This window comes from Cheilinus undulatus, linkage group 2 (assembly GCF_018320785.1).
Source record: "Cheilinus undulatus linkage group 2, ASM1832078v1, whole genome shotgun sequence".
Lineage (NCBI taxonomy): Eukaryota > Metazoa > Chordata > Actinopteri > Labriformes > Labridae > Cheilinus > Cheilinus undulatus.
Window position 1 is genome coordinate 41,181,933 of NC_054866.1, and position 17,303 is coordinate 41,199,235.

The 17,303-nt window shown below is 39.5% G+C and overlaps 1 protein-coding gene across 1 annotated transcript in view; it reads left to right on the forward strand.

Moving 5' to 3' along the window:
* nbeab (neurobeachin b) overlaps positions 1 to 17,303 on the forward strand; it is a 333,968-nt gene that overhangs the window by 156,622 nt on the left and 160,043 nt on the right. Inside the window, exons 20-28 of the mRNA XM_041798435.1 lie at positions 92 to 215; positions 866 to 1,058; positions 4,158 to 5,156; positions 8,652 to 8,869; positions 9,121 to 9,274; positions 10,849 to 10,918; positions 11,746 to 11,940; positions 12,893 to 13,020; positions 15,999 to 16,106. Of these exons, the coding sequence (XP_041654369.1) occupies positions 92 to 215; positions 866 to 1,058; positions 4,158 to 5,156; positions 8,652 to 8,869; positions 9,121 to 9,274; positions 10,849 to 10,918; positions 11,746 to 11,940; positions 12,893 to 13,020; positions 15,999 to 16,106 (2,189 nt within the window). The remainder of the gene's footprint in view (positions 1 to 91; positions 216 to 865; positions 1,059 to 4,157; positions 5,157 to 8,651; positions 8,870 to 9,120; positions 9,275 to 10,848; positions 10,919 to 11,745; positions 11,941 to 12,892; positions 13,021 to 15,998; positions 16,107 to 17,303) is intronic.

The window sequence follows — 17,303 nt, forward strand, 5'->3', positions numbered from 1 at the left end:
TTACATTCAGATTGATTCTTATAAAAATACTCAGCTCTCTGGTAGATTGAAAAATAATTATGAATTTGCCTTTGTGTGCTTTTGATTTCAGTGATTCTCAAAGTGGTAGCCACTCTACTGAAGAATGCCACCCCCAGCACAGAGCTGATGGAGGTTCGCCGGCTCTTCCTCTCCGATATGATCAAACTGTTCAGCAGCAGTCGAGAGAACAGACGGTGAGTACAACTTTTACTCTACCCACTCCTTCAATTATCATGCTGATTAATGCATCAAAGAGAGAGAAAAAAGGCACGCTGTCCCTCCCAAACCATGTTTAAAAGGCTCAGATTGGTGCTAAATCATCCTTGCAGATGCACATGTTCTCCTGCAGATGTTTCTGTTTCGGTTTCTGACTGTGGCTCTTTAGAGCTTTCTGTTTTACTCTCCTTCTCCCTGTCTCCCTCTCTGATAATGTGCGAATATGTTTAAAACCATACTGCAATTAAGTATGGAGACTTAAGAAACCACTGACCCAAACTAACAATGTAATTAACCTAAAATAAATAGGCAGAAAGAGCCTTGTCAAGTCAAACTGTTGTATTAAAAATCCTTAATTGGTTTTCACTGTATGCCTCTCTTGCATGTTTACTGTCATTTTTGAGATGCTGCTTGCCAAACAAACAAATAAATGAGTGGCTAAAGTATTTTGACAACCTGTGGTAATATGAAAAATCAAACCCAGTGCTTTTAGAGGAAAAACACAATGGACTAACTTTAATTATTTAATTTTTGAAATGTTGACTATATGTTTGTTGTACTTAAAGATCAAACTTTACTTAATCTTCATCACAAGGTGGCTCTTGTGTGTTGATTGTGTGTCTTGCAGGTGCTTGCTTCAGTGCTCTGTCTGGCAGGACTGGATGTTTTCTCTGGGCTACATCAACCCCAAAAACTCAGATGAGCAGAAGATCTCTGAGATGGTATACAACATTTTCCGCATTCTGCTCTATCATGCCATCAAGTATGAGTGGGGAGGATGGCGTGTGTGGGTGGACACACTCTCTATAGCTCATTCAAAGGTGAGTACTGTACATGAGCTGCATGTGTGCAGAGGATGTAGCCCACTAGTGTGTCACATACCATTTTAAGCCTGGAGCTTGGCATTTTGTCTTTTTTGTCCATTACCACCTTTTGGACTTGTTTATGAAAAGTGTTGGGATTTGTAATGCTAGATTTTGGTTATTAATAAAACATTAATAATACTTATTATAACTATTAATATCAATAATAATTAAGGGCACTACCCTGAAAACAGGGAACAAGAACAATAAGTAGCAAAAATCAGTCTCAGACTTAAATCTTAAATACTAATATTATTAATTATTAATAAATATTTGTATTTGAATAAATAGAAGGTGTAAAATCATACATTGACCCTCACATCCAGTAGTTACTACAGTGTGTATGCACAATAATCCCAGACAACTTCTCTTTAAATTTATAGTAGAGCTTAATCACCAAACGGCATCAATTATTTTCATTGAAATTTATAGAATAAAAAACTATTATAAAACAGAAAAACAGCATAATAAACTATTTACAAAGCAAACAATTTGGGAAATGTGCGTATGTGTTTTTATGTATAGGGGGTGAGAGAGAGGGAATGAATGAAAACAAGATGGTTGAAATCACGTGGCTACATATGCAGCTTTAAAGATGGTCGACTGAGAACAAACGATGGAACCATGTGAATTCTAGCTTGCAGCTACACCCTCAGTATGGTGGCCGGACTTTGATTCTACAGCAGTCGCACTAGTGTTTGTGTAGTTGAAGGCACTGTACTGGACATAAATGGACACAGCAAAGCAAATCAACAACACATAAGCAGAGACAACAAGACAACAAAAGCAGCTTTCAACAAATGCACATAAAGATACTTCCTACAGCTATTTCTGCCCAAACCAAGCTTCTTACTTGTGGTCACAGTGTGTGGTTAGAGTCTGATGTACAACTAGATCCAGGAGTGAGCAGAGGTGAGTCCATTAAAGTTTCTTCCATAGTTTGGTTGCATCTCCAGTTAGTGGAAAGTCAATGGCAGCAGGAGTCATCTTTAGGATGAGAGCAGGGCTTGCATTGCTTGTATTGTATTGGAGAAGAGTTGCGTGTCCTTCTTCAGATGGGCTCTCTGCAGCACTCTTGTCTGGACGACATCAAAGGAAGGAAAGAAAACTCTTTGTACTCAACTGGCCGAAAGCTGACAGTGCCAAAGCTGCGAGCACAGTGCATACTGTGGAAGGCTGCTGCTATGGCAGAGGAATGGCTGAGAGGAGATGGTCACAAGGGCTTTTATTACCTGTGCCACATCATAAGGACCCCATTGGTTTTCCCACTGTCTCCTCCAGTGAGAGAGGAGAATGTGTCCTTGTCACCTTGGTGTGAAGTGCTGCAAGGGCTACTGGGAAGATGAGTCCCTCTGTGTTCTGTCATGTGGACCTGAGTCCTTGTTTCCCACATGGCTGATCCCAGCATAGTCGTGGGATAGCTGTGACTTAAAACATACTCAGTTATATATCTGTAAATGGGATCATACATCAGTCCGTGTTTATGAAGTTACAACTAGGGATTAAGCCTGAACACTGACGATGGAATTCATTACTAAAGTAAGTATCAAGTATGTTATAGGATCAATCTCACATATATTTTGCAAATTACAAGTTTCCCCTTTCTGACCAATAGAATAAAATCCAGGTGAAAGGAACAGAGCACTAGAGGCTTTTTTCATGTCTTTTTCTTGCATTTCTCTCAACCCTACCTTACAAAAAGGTAGAATATGCTTCGGGGAAGAGATATTTGATAACAGAAAATGAAACTGTTTGTGTTTCATACCGAGGATTCAGTGTCTAAACTGTTTTTGGAAATACTTCTTAAAACGTTTTTTCCCTACTAAAGGACAAAATCACGACATCAACAACAAAGAAATAACTTCATGAGTTCTGGATTGCCTTGTCTCCAAAATAGTTGACACTGAGACTTATTCAGTTATTCAGTCTGTATCCTGTTATTGTAATGTGAACATCACCCATTTTTTCCACTTCTCTTTCCTTTGTTCCTCTTGAAAGCTCACTCTTAGAGTTTAGTGCTCCATGGCAAATATTTCATTCACAGTTTTGAAGAATTACTGTTGTGTTGTTGGGCAATATTTATACCGTGTCCTGGATTTTCAACAGATATCTGGCTGGTTCTTGGCGCAATATCTCCTTAAATAATATATGACATAATTGTATCATAATCCAGAGTTTTGTTTACAACCAAATGAATGTTTACCAAAAATGTACAATTCTCAGACAGAGCCAAAATACATTTCTGTTTGTTGGTTGTTTGGTTGTTTTTTTTTCCCTTGGGAGTCGGGCTCTCTGGGGCTCAGAGTTATCAAGCGGCCCACCGAGTTTAGAAAAGAAGTGGTCCACCCGAAATTAAAACAATGATTACGTTTTATTTTAAACAAATACACATTTTATTTATTTTTGTCTGCTCCAAAATGTAACACCCCCACCCCCACCCCCACCCCATTTCCTAAAATGATATGACCCTTTAACTTGTTATATCAATGTTGTGGATGAGCCCCTTGGACTAGGACAGTAATGCCAGTCTGTATAGATACGTTAAAGACCTGCCACAGTCTTTTTTCCAGTCTGCTTCAAAGCTGATTGGAGCACAGTTCCATTGTCCAATGCTCAGATCCAATGTGCATGTGTTGATTTAATTAAATGGGGGAGGGTCCATTTCAGGAGGCCTGGCCCTACATTGACTCCAACAAGGCTGGGTAATACAAATATTTGCTCTTAATCTTCGGCCAAACAAAAAATGTAATCACATCTTTCCGCTAATGTTCTCTCAAGATGCGTGAGCATGTAGAGGACTCTAGTGTTCTCCATATATGTAACCATTCCTCAGGCTTTATACATTGTGTATGTCCTCTTCTTTCCATTAGGTGTTTATAAAGTGTAGAAGGATATTTTTATATTGGCTCTAATCATTCAGTTTTTACCCAAACATATTCTTTGCATATTTTTGTTCCTTCAAAAACAGTCCTGAACTGCAGATATCTAAACTGTGTTTCGTTGTTGAATCCACATGTTGCTTGAATTTAATTATTTATTTTTTTCTCTTTTTAACAGGTGACATATGAGGCACACAAGGAGTACTTGGCTAAGATGTATGAAGAATATCAGCGTCAGGAGGAGGAGAATATTAAGAAAGGAAAGAAAGGTTTGGTTAGCACCATCTCTGGCCTGTCTGCTCAGTCCTCGGGCATCAAGGGATCTGTTGAAATCAGAGAGATGGATGATAACTCCCAGACACCGGAGAGTGAAAAAGACTATGAGAGTGCAGACCCACGAAACCTGCTGGCTGAAGTGAAGGGGTCCGAGGAGGGTCTCAGTGGGAGAGACAGCACGATAGACGGCGTCAGGGTGGATGTTCATGACCTTCTGGTGGATATCAAGGCTGAGAAGGTTGAAGCAGAAGAGGTTAAGATAGATGATTTGGATCTGTCCTCTGAAACTCTGGGATTATCTCAGAATGGGGCGCTGGTGGAGGTGGATTCTCTGTTGGAAAATGTTTATTGTGCTGCTGTGAAAAACCTCAACAGTAACGTCAACAGTGTTTTGCTTTCAAAGGGCGCCATGGATGACCAAAATGCACCACCTCTTATCACACTGGATGATGACAAGGACAGCATCTCCAACAGCAACAGCTTTCTGTTCAGTAAGATGGCAGACAGCCTGGAGGACAAACTGCTTCCTGATCTCAGTCCAGCTGAGCCTCTGGTCCTGCCCAGCCCACTGCCTGCAGTTCACACCAAAACCAGTGATGACTTGGGCCTGCTTGCTCATATGGCAGGCAGCTCAGAGCTTGGGTCATTACCCAGCATCCTAGAGACAGATGAGTTTGAACTGCAGGCAGCTTTGGAGGGTATCAGCTCTGTGGCTGGTACTGAGACAGAGGCCTCCTCTAAAAGCCTGGAGGTCACAGCTGCAGCAGCATCTGAAGGAGACTCTGTAACTTTGAGGACTGGGAGTGCAGCTGATGCAACAGGAAACAACTCTGACACGGAGAGATCAGATGATAGCAAAGACAAGGAAATGAGGAGGATTCAGACGACAGCCACCACACAGGTCGGTCTAAAGCTAAGTTTTGTAGTTAGTTCATACTGTCATGACCTGGCTCAAGTGGTCACAACAAAGAAGGGAGAAACCATGGGAAAGTCTATAAAAAAGTATTTTTTTTTTTTAACCAAACCAAATAAAGAATTCAAATCAAACAATTCTTTAATTAAACCACATTAGACAGAGTTAGACCAAATTGAAGAGTCTGAAAAGCCCAATTAGACCAAATTACAACATATTAAATATTTACACTATGAAGTATGTAAGTCAGTAATGTCAGTAGTGGTCAGAGGAGCTTAAATAATCTTTACACACTAGCCCCAGGTGTGTGACATGACTCTAATCAAGGAGCTGCACTCATATCCACAAGTTGGAGACAATTTGACAATACTAAACATCACATGATATCACAATACAACCAGACTTTAACGCTTGTTAAACCTTCATTTTGCTCTTAATTTGACAAATTCACACAGCTTTTATTGCATGATATATAAACTGTTGTTGCATCAGAAACGTTAACCAAAATGACTTCAGTATTTAAACAGATAGAGATTACGTTAATTGACAAAGGCTACTTTATTTAATCTGTGATAAATATCAGTGGACTATAAAACCAGCCGTGTTAATTGGAAAATTTCAGAATGATGTGCATTTTTAAAAAATCATCAGTTGTCCTTAAATGTCTTGTTTTCTTTGGAGGTGAGAAGAAGGATAATGGAGTGGGGTTTAGCTCATTATCATCACTAACTGAATACTTGTCATAGTTGATTGAATAGTCCAGCTTTGTCTTGTGGCTTCATTCACATTCCTTTACAGCTGAGAACATTTCTATGAACATATTCCCATCAGCTCTGATCTGGACTGACCATGGTAAACAACATTGAGGTGTCATTATTAAAAGTTTCTTGCTTATTCTTTGATTGCTGTCACCAGTTCATGCTTTCTGTGATGTCAAATGTAAACTCTCTACAATCCACCCACCAAGTGAGGGTACAGGCTTCTGTAGAAATGCAAACTATTTTGGGGTTTATCATATAGAACCATACCAAACCACACTCAGTCAAACTGGACCACCTGATGGAAAACAGCTTATAGCTGCATCCGTGCTAATCTCCCCAATATTTGCAGTAGTTTACAGCCTTGCAGTTGCTTCAACAAAACCCAGCCTGTAGGTCCTGCCTCTTTCTCCTCATATACAGTCATGGACGAAAGTACTGGCACCCCAGTACAATACACTATTTCTCCCAGAAATTGTTGTAATTACAAATTTTTTTGGTATACACATTATTTCCTTTATGTGCATTGGAACAACACAAACAAGCAGAAGAAAAAGCCAAAATTGACAAAATTTTACACAAAACTCAGAAAATGGGCCGGACAAAATTATTGGCACCCTTTTAAAACTGTGGTTCAATCATTTTATTTTAAGCATGTGATGCTCATTTAAACTCACCTTTGGCAGTAACAGGTGCTGGCAATCTAGAAATCACACCTGAAGCCAGGAAGAATGAATACAAATTGACTCAACCTTTGTGTTGTGTGCCTGTGTGTGTCACACCAAGCATGGAGAAGAGAAAGAAGAGTTTTGTGGACAGGTTAGACCAAGGTAGAGCTTTTTGGAAAAGCACGTCTTTCTACTGTTTACAGAAAATGGAATGGGACCTACAAAGAAAAGAATACAGTACCTACAGTCAAACATGGTGGGGGTTCAAAGATGTTTTGGGCTTGCTTTGCTGCCTCTGGCACTGGGTGCCTTGACTGTGTGCAAGGAATCATGGAATCTGGAGACTATCAAGAGTTTTTGGGCTTCAATGTAGGGCCTAGTGTCAGAAAGCTGGGTCTGCTTAAGAGGTCATGGGAGTTCCAGCAGAACAATGACCCAAAACGTACCTCAAAAGCACCAAGAAATGATTGGAGACAAAGCACTGGAGAGTTCTGAAGTGGCCAGCAATGAGTCCAGATCTAAATCCCATTGAACACCTATGAAAAGATCTCAAAATTGCTGTTGCAAAAAGGCACCCTTCAAATCTGGGAACCCTGGAGCAGTTTGCAAAAGAAGAGTGGTCCAAAATTCCACTTGAGAGGTGCAAAGGCTTGTTGATGGTTATTGGAAGTGATTGGTTTCAGTTATTATTTCCCATGGGTGTGCAACCAAATATTAAGTTGAGGGTGCCAACATTTTTGTACGGCCCATTTTTTGAGTTTTGTGTAAAATCATGTCAATTTCATCTTTTTTCTTCTGTTTTTTTGTGTTGTTCCAATGCACATAAAGGAAATAAACATGTGTATACCAGAACCATTTGTAATTGCAACAATTTCTGGGAGAAATGGTGTATTTTCTGGAAAAATTCCAGGGGTGCCAGTACTTTCGTCCATGACTGTATAGCTGATTGGTCCAGTCATTCTCTGATCAGGAACATGTGTATCAGCTAGAGGCTTCGCAAGATAGATCCTTATGACATGGAATCTGGCTGATTGATCTGCTTCGAAAGGCTATGTGAAAATGGTGTACTGTAATATCTAATACAAGCATCACAGCCTTGATATTTGTCTTTTCTTTTTTGTCTTTTTTCTGCATATTCTGTTTGATTTTTCTATGTTGTTTACACTCTTTGGTCAGTTCTTGTTTTTGAATGTGCTTGTACGTGTAAATTTAACTATATTTTTAAGAGATCCCACTGAAAGATACAGTAAAGGTCCTTTGACTCCACAAGGTTCAAAATAACAGAAAGCTTAGCTGGGAAGAAATATCACAGAAGAAGAGCATGACTGTTGAAACATAGCCGCCCCAGGGTCAAAGAGTGTAAAGCAGGGAGGGAGACCATTTGCTACTGTCAGGATGTGTTGGCCTTTGGTGAACACTTCTATATTAACTGACCCACAGGGATCACTCTCTGTCCCGGCTCTGGTTGTAATGGGGACAGGATGGCCTGGTGCACATTGGGTAGCATCCCTGTGAGACTCAGAAAAGTGGGCTGCTGGAAAAGTAGATTGAGCCAACAGGAGGGCAGAAATAGACAAAGCATTATTCTGGAGCAACCACCTGGGATTTGTTCAGCATTCCTCTACTCTCATATGAGCTGTGCTCTTTCTCAGAGGTCGTACTCTTTTTGCCTGGACTGGGTCACTGGTGGAGAGCCAGTGGGAGGCTAGGTTTAATTTTAAACCTTTCACTGCTGTTGCATAATTGCTCATGTTCAATTCATTGCTGCGGCTTTCTAAACAGCCTTTTTTACGGCACCTTGCTGACTCATTCATCTTATATTCAGAAGTTGCATTGAGCTTGTTGTATTTTTTTTCTTTACCCACAGGCAGAAGAGGTTATTTGAGGACTCACTTTTATCTGGAAATTCATCATTCATAGCCAGTAGGACGATAGTAGCATTATATGTCTTGTTAAGGGTGCACTATTGATTTTGGCAGGATAAAAGGATTAGAAAATAGCTTGTAAACAGGATCTCATGATGCTGTTTTTTCACTAATTAATTGGTTTCCTATCAGAGCCAACATGGCCGCCCAACTACACAGACAGAGAGGGACATACATGTGGACTTGGGCTTCAGGGGGATGCCAATGACAGAGGAACAGCGACGTCAGTTCAGCCCTGGCCCACGCACCACAATGTTCCGTATCCCAGAGTTCAAATGGTCAGCCATGCACCAGAGACTGCTCACTGACCTGCTGTTTGCACTGGAGAGTGACGTCCATGTCTGGAGGAGGTGTGTGCAGAGGTTGACGTGTTTATGAATGCAGTAAAGGCAGGGTGAATATGATGCTTGTTATGTCAGTCAGAGACATCTTTGTATCAGCGCTACCATATGATTAATTGCTGTTTTAATGTGATAATTTGTTTGCCTTTTTACAGTCTTGCAAAATTTTATTTTTCTTTTAAGTCAAACAGGTAAATCAATCATGAATAAAATGTATACACATTTAATAATTCAGATTTTTCCCCCTCCTTCCGCTGCAGCCACTCCACCAAATCTGTCATGGATTTTGTCAACAGTAACGAGAACATCATTTTTGTCCACAACACCATCCACCTTATCTCACAAATGGTGGACAACATTATCATTGCTTGTGGAGGGATCCTGCCCCTTCTCTCAGCGGCCACTTCTCCCTCTGTAAGTAGACCTCACTGTTTTCACTGCAGGGGAATAATGCCATCTAGTGGTAAAATACCATAGCTGCTCTTTGGTCTGTTGTCTGTTGTTTACAACACAACAGTTTGTCCTTTGGGAAATTAGACTTTATGTGCTGAGCTTCACTCTGCTACAATTAATGCTGACTACATTACTGTGGTACAGTTTCATACGTTTGTAATTAACCCACCCTGTGTGCCAGTCATATCACTCTTTATCAATCCATGGTAATTATCAGATTTATTTTGATGCCTGCACTGTGATTGATTTTAATTTCTGTTGTTTAATTTTTATTTGCATGACAAGATAACAAAACATACAATTTCACACTGTATTCATGACTCACTGTATTCTATTCTTATTGAATAGATTGAAAAATTATTGGGCTGTTTCTCCATTGTTTATTAGATTGTATTATCAACTATGTACCCTTTAAAACCATTATACGCTTTACAGTGGAAAAGGAGAGCTGGCAAAAAAGTTTGTTTTTTAGTATCTATTAATTTTCCAAATATTAACAAAATACCACCTGCTGTACACTTACACACATTTTCCACAAAACACAAGAGAATCCCATCCCACATATAAGCCTATCCCTAATATACCATTATAATCATTACTATAGCATCAAACTGTCTACAATCAAACAGTTTTTAAAAGTTTAAAAGGGGTTCATCCTCGCCACCTGGTTAATAACTGATTGCCAAATTGACCTCTCGCTTAGCCCCTCTCTGAAACGGCCAGTGTTCAATCCTACATCAGCAACCGTGACCATGCACAGGATACCTGTCTGACAGTAGATACTCCAAATGTTAAGATTGGGTGTTGAATCTTTTTGCTTTCCCAAAGCCAAAAAATCAAGAAGAGATGTCAGATATGAATAAAACTGTGGAAGACCACATGAACAGCAATAGCAATTTAGTTGAGCTCGCAAGGAACTAATGTTAACACGCGTATTATTAAAACTAACTCAGCATTAGCTTTTAATGTAATCATATATGGGGTTGCTCTTCTATACAAAATACATTTTGTTCCGTATGTTAGTCTCAATTGGGTCATAAATTTCTGCCCTAAATCCAAGATAATAGTAACCAAGCCCAACAGTAAACCAAGGCTATTGTTTTACTGTTACAGCCTGCCTGTTTACAAAAATGACCCGTGGAAATTACTATCAAAAGTCATCGTTTTATTTATGCTGATGTAAGTTGTTGAAACAAACATAATGTAAAGTGTGATCAGCTATTTCTTACATACGTACAGTCAGTTGCAACATACACGCTGCGTTTAACACATGAACAACACTTAGCTTCATGTTAGCTCTCATTTAGCCCATAGCTACCATCATACAACTGCAAAATAACACCCTCCGCAGAAACACCAACAAACTCTTACAACAAATAGCTGACTAGCAGTCAAATAATGATTAACACCATATTGAAACCCAGCATTTCAAATCAAACTGGAGTCTTACCATCCAGCTCCTCATAAGCTGATGAACTCAACTGCAGCCTGTCTTAGCATAAAACTATAAAGTCTAACCATGTTGGTTAATCTAGAGTAGTAGAAGAGAGAGAAAAACATCCACAGTGGATAGTTCTGTGTTATCCTCTATTCGTGGTACTTCAGCTAAAGCCCATGCCTGCTGCCTCATATTTATGTTGCTAAGCTGGCTGCAGTCATTCTCAGTCTTGATTGCATGAATATTTGCTGCCATAACACACATATTCTACTTGCATATATAAATCATAGGTAAAGACAGACTTAGGTAAACTCTGCTCACAAGACTCTGTGTGGATGTTTCTGTTTACCTCTCTGATATTTTTGAAGACTTTTTATCCAGAAGGTTACAGTGGAAAACTCTATATTCAATACAGCAAGTGCAAAATCTTGTCAAGCATAGCCACAGTAACCAAGGGGGGCGGGGCTTAGTAATGGGTCAGTTGTGTAAAAGTTGTCTGCATGTCCTCCTGTGTGTATATATTTTTTCATATATTTTGAATACTTTTTTCAAGGTCAGGTGGGGCATGAGGTCTCTGAGCCATGTGCTGGACGTTGGAGGAAATATGTCTTTCCATTTCAGTCGTTAAAGTCTCCTTGCATGGAGCTTGGCGAAAGCTTTGTATTTTATGAATTGAAACTAATATGATCTCGCTGTACTTTTCCACACATTGCAATTATGTTGAGGGATTTTATGAATAATCCTCATCAGAAAACATGGAACAGACATAGCCAAAAATCTCTGTGTTTAGCTTAAACATGCCACACACCTACGTCTGCCCTCTTTCAGACCTGCAGCCACATGTCTTTATCCTAAATACATTAGAAGCCAACAGTTATTTTTCTATGTGATATGCCCCTCTTTCAATACAGTTGTCCATTTTAGATTTAAAAACGTGGCATATATCGGACTGTATACATGTGCTTTTTTTCACTTTATTGTTCCTTCTGTCTTTGTTCCTCATGTAAGACGGAGTTAGACAACATTGAGGCCACACAGGGCATGTCCTCTGAGACCGCCATCACTTTCCTGTCCCGTCTCATGGTCATGGTGGACGTGTTAGTGTTTTCCAGCTCGCTCAACTTCAGTGAGATTGAGGCTGAGAAGAACATGTCCTCGGGTGGCCTGATGCGTCAGTGCCTGCGACTCGGTAAGGTCACGATCGTGTGAATGTCATGTTTGAATGTCACTCAGTGCGGTGAGGAGGAGAAACAATTACACTATCTTTATGTGGGCTTTGTTCCTCAAGTTGCTGGAAAATTGATGAGGTGGAAAATGCCATGACGATATTCTCTTCTCACAGTCTAATAATTCTTCTAATCCTTAAAAATCCTCTGTTTGATCAGCTAGGCTAATTAATTTGAGAGTCTTTTGCTAATTGTTTACTAAATTGGAAAATGTGCAGGGTTCTGCTGCAGTTTTAAGCTGAAATAAAGACTGGATCCTCATTTTAGAATTCATAACAAGAAGAGGGAATCATTTGCAGTTCAATGGCGTACACTTTGCTTGTGGTAGCCTTTTGTGTCTGTCATTGGTGTGTCTCATAGGACTCCCTTAGCTCCTCTCTGCCCTTGTGTCTGTGTACATAATAGAGATTTGATAAATGACATTTTAATGCAAAGCAGGCAACTGTAAAAGTTCCGAATTTTAAAAAGAAATTGTAAGGAGAAACTTTAAAACCCTTTTTTCTGATTTCTTGATGAAAATATTTAATTTATATAGCCAGCGAAGAAAGTGTGTATTTTTGTCTTTTATACGTGAGATTGTGTCAATGTCTATAACTGTTTGCGCCTCTGGGTCTCTATGTGTGTACAAGCCTGTGTTTGCTAGATTGTTGACTCCAAGTTGTGCTCTGGGGGACGGAAAATAGCCCTCAGACTTCACAGTGTCCTTGTTGCAAACATACAATTTCTCATCACTTGCTCAGTGTGAAATCAGTCTGGCTGCTGATTTTTCTCCCGGTCTGTGTCCCGGAAGCCAGGGACAAACATTCATCAGAGAGAACTGATTAGTTTAAAGTAGGTCATGCATGTTATAGACATTTAATTTCCATTTAACTCTGAAATGAGAGACTGTTTGCATGTGTTTGTGTTTTTGTGTAGTGTGTTGTGTTGCTGTTAGGAGCTGTCTGGAGTGCAGGCTAAGACACAGAGAGAGGGGAAATAAGTCTTCCATTCCCAACAATAACAAGACTCAGGATATCCTGCTAAATCCTGTTACTTCCAGCAAGGTAGGACATGGTTTGACAATTTTAGTTTCTTTGCCCTTTGTCAAACTTTGTATCTATACAATACTTACTGTTCTATGCACACTTTGCCCAAAGTTTGTAATGCAATGATGACTTATTATTTCTCTATTCCATGGACATGCATACAGACCTTGTCTTTAATTAAAGCTTTAAGTTAAGTCATTTATGTTCCTTTGAACCAGGGGTGTCCAAATTTTTTCCACTGAGGGCCACATATCCAAATATACAAGAACGGTGGGGCTCCTTTCATCTAACACACCTTGAGGATATTAAAGCTAGTAAAACCAATGTAAGACATTCTTAATGATTGTGGGTCCTCACGTGGCTAGTTAGTGGTTGAAAAGGCAAATGGCCAATCAATTCAAGGATTTTAGGGAGGCCAGTTAGATTTTAGGGGGCCCTGGTTAGCCCTGGGTATCACTGACTATGCACCTGGACTGCTGTTGGTGCTGCTATTTTTGGCCGTAATCAATTAGGGCGTAATAAATCAAGATGTTGTTATTACTTTGGTTGCCAATATGTTTATACCATATACAGTGTTGTCTGAGTTTAGTCACAAATTAAAAAAACACATTAATAAATTCTTCTTGCCAAAATGTTTGTTTATAGAATTAGCATGGTAGCATCACCTTGCACTAAAACTAAGAAGTACAATACAGTCAAGCAAAAGCCTCATGTTCAAATGTGGGCCATATTTCATAATTTTTTTTTTTTTAATTTGCTGTAGGCTAATCAAAAGTGGACCACTGGCTGCATTTTGCCCCTGGGCCATAGTTTGGACACCCCTGCTTTAGACTCACAGTACGTAATTCAGCTGCCAGTTCGGTCCTAATCAAAGCAATAGAGGAGACCAGCACCACTCATCTCCTCCCACCTCTGCCCACATCTTCTGTTTACTTCCTGTTTTGAATTAAGGACTCTGTTCAACAAAAAATATACTCCCTAAAATTATGTAGTAAACAGGAAACCAATGTTTTTTTCATTGATGATTTTTACATGAGAAAAAAAAACTGTAAATAATGGCCTTCCGAGGGTTGCTCACAGCACAAACCAGGAGGGGCACTTTTAACAGCTTTTCTTCCTCATTATGTAAAATGCATCCATGAAGTCAAAACATTGGTTTTCTGTTTAGTAAATGCACCGTATAGAGTGCCATTTTTATTGAACAGACTCCTCAGTAAAACACAAAGTGTGTAAAATTCCCCTGCTAGGGGGCTCTCAACCAAAACAATGAAACAATATGACAAGTACAGACCAGCGTTGCCTGACTCTGCCAATCTCTACTGTTAGCGTCTTGTTTTGACATCTTATTGTGGTGCCTTTTCACTAAAGAGAGTCCTTAATTAAAAACAAAAAGTGGTATCGAGGGGAGGCTGCAGAGGTGGGTGGTGCAGAGCAGCGCTGGTCTTAACTCGCTGGAAATGCTGATTGTGGGGGGTTCCATGTCACGGAGGAGAGTTTGGGCAAATGAACTTGCAATCAAGGGCAGCCTCGAGACATTTCCGATCACAGTTATAAAGATTAAGAACTCCTCTGTTTTAGAAATATTTGCGGAACCGAAAAACCTCAATTTGAAAAAATACAGAACATTGGAATGTTTTTTTTAAAAACAAAAAATATTTATTAATTTTTACAGTAGTATTGTGACAAATAAGTAAACAGAACTCAACACAACAAAGTACAACAGTACATAACATTAAGCATGTGCCAGGATGAGAGATACTGTATCTCTTACAACGTGAAATATAAAATATTTATACTTACATACACATATATCTCCCTTCTCCCCCCGTGGTGACCAGCCCCACACCACCAATCCACAGATCAAAGGTATAAGAGTTAAAGGTAATGACAAAAGGTGATCAACTACACAGTGAACTGGCTCAATTCCATGAAGGCTATCCAGGGTTCCTAGGTCCTATGAAATAGTCCTGGACTACTCTTGGTGTTATATGTTATTCTCTATAAAGGAGCACATGAATTAACCTCATTGATCCTTTGAGGGGGATCTTCATGATTTGGATGTGATGCATTTTTTGGCGGCTTTTGCTATACTTGCAAAAGCTTTGATCCTTTGAGGGGGGGATTAAAGTTGGACAAGTCACCTAACATTACAATCACAGCTGACAGGGAAGTACCTTGTACTAATACTTTATGAAGAATGTTTTCAGTCTGTTGCCAGCACCATCCAAGCTTATATACAAGTGTGCCAGCCTCTGTTTTACATTGAGGGCAGAGAAGAGAAGAGTCAGTTTTGATAAGACTCAGCCTATCAGGTGTGAAGTAAATTCTATGTATAATCTGTAGTTACACAGTCTGTGCGGTCAAATTAGAGAGGCAAAAATGAAGCACAATGGAAAGAAGACTGTACCAACTGTGGAACATGGAGGAGGCTTAGTTATGTTCTGGGGCTGCTCTGCTGTATCTGGCACAGGGTGTCTTGAATGACCCAAAACACTGTTTCAAAACACTCTGTTGAACCACAATTCAAAAGCAATGGCTGATTTTTATTTGTTAATTTTCAGTCAATTTTATTCATCATTACTTGTGTCAGTTTTAAGTTATTTCAGTGACTATTGAGGGTTTTTCTTTCTTTGATGGAAGGGTACCAACAATTTTGTCCACATGTGTAAAGCAGTCATTCACATGACATCAGACATTTCAAAGAAAACAGTAAACAAGTTGTGTCTAGGACATCTTGTCTAACAAGTGACTTATGAAAATTAAGAATTTCTCTTGTTTTAAAAACTGTTGAAAATATATGAGCAAGTAAAGACATTCCAGTGCAAAAATTATACACTGTAGCTTTAATGTTAAAACTTTGTCTCTCTGATTTAATTTTAGTTCTGTATTAGTGGATTGCTTATCTCTAAAATGATGTTAAAGAAATGGCTGAATTTTTTTATCAAGCTCCAGCTGAACAGAGTAGCATGTCATACTGTGTTATCTCTCTGCTTTAGACAGCCATAGAGACTGTCCCTAGTAACCTGTCTCCCATCAAGGACCCTGACCGCCTTCTGCAGGATGTGGACATCAATCGACTGCGTGCTGTGGTGTTTCGTGATGTGGTAAGTCCATGCATGTGTTCGTCACTGTGATCTGGCTGCAGGAAGAGAGGATGTAAACAGGATTCTACTTTTGGCAGATACACTGGAGTGCAATGTAGCACCCTTCAGTTAACAGGTAGAACAACAAAGTGATGTGTAAGGTGCAGATGTGTTTTGAACCAAAGCCTGCATAATTTGAGGAGGAAGAGCAGGATTTTCCAGGGGAAGTTAGAGAAATACTTAACTCCAAATGCTGATGCCCTAGTGCTGGCCTACTCAATAAGCGGCCCGGGGGCCACATGCAGCCCAGAACCAACCCCCATGTAGCCCAGCCTGTGGTCATGCCAGAGATGCAGAGGGCAACCTGTTTTGCAAGTTTTCCTAAAATCCTACAGTATTTCTACCATGAATGTAACACCTTAGCAACAGTTTACGTGCAATGCACTGCGTTGTTTTGAATCGTGGCTGGCAATGCTGAAAGAAATAACCCCAAAATACCAAGTATAAAATATGTCCTTTTTAACTGTAGCTACAACTGCGTGAATTTGTTTTTTATGCACTTTAAGATATGCCTGGATGAGATGTGACCAAAATTAGTTTTTACAGAATTTCATTTATTTTTCATTTCATTTATTTTATTTTTATTCAAGTGGAAAAAACATGTTATGTGCTTTTGTCATGTTGCCACATTTAAAATGGTGAAAATGGATAAGAAGTGCATATTTTTTATCAAATTTATTTGTATTGGGTTAAAATTTGACATTACCAGCTGCTTACTGGGTGCAGAACATGTCCGGCCAACCTACATTTCTTGATTTCAAAATTTGGCCCAGTTAAATTTGTAATTGAATAGCCCTGGCCTAGTGGTTTGGTCATCTTTTTTGTATGAACTCTGTAGCCTATACTGTGGCCATTTTCCTTCATATCATTCCCACTCTCTCTCCCTGGCTTTCTGCTCTATTCACCTCCTTTTTTACAGACAGGTATGAATGTCCCAAAATACACTCCCCTTCGAAAGTATTGAAACATTGAGGCCAATTCCTTTACTCTTGTGGTAGACTAAAAACATTTGGGTTTGACATCAAAAGGTGAATATGAGACAAGAGATGAACATTTCAGCTTTTATTTCCAGATGTTTACACCTGGATCTGATACACAACTTAGGAGATAGCACTCTTTGTTTGAACCCACCTATTTTTCATGTGCGCAAATGTATTG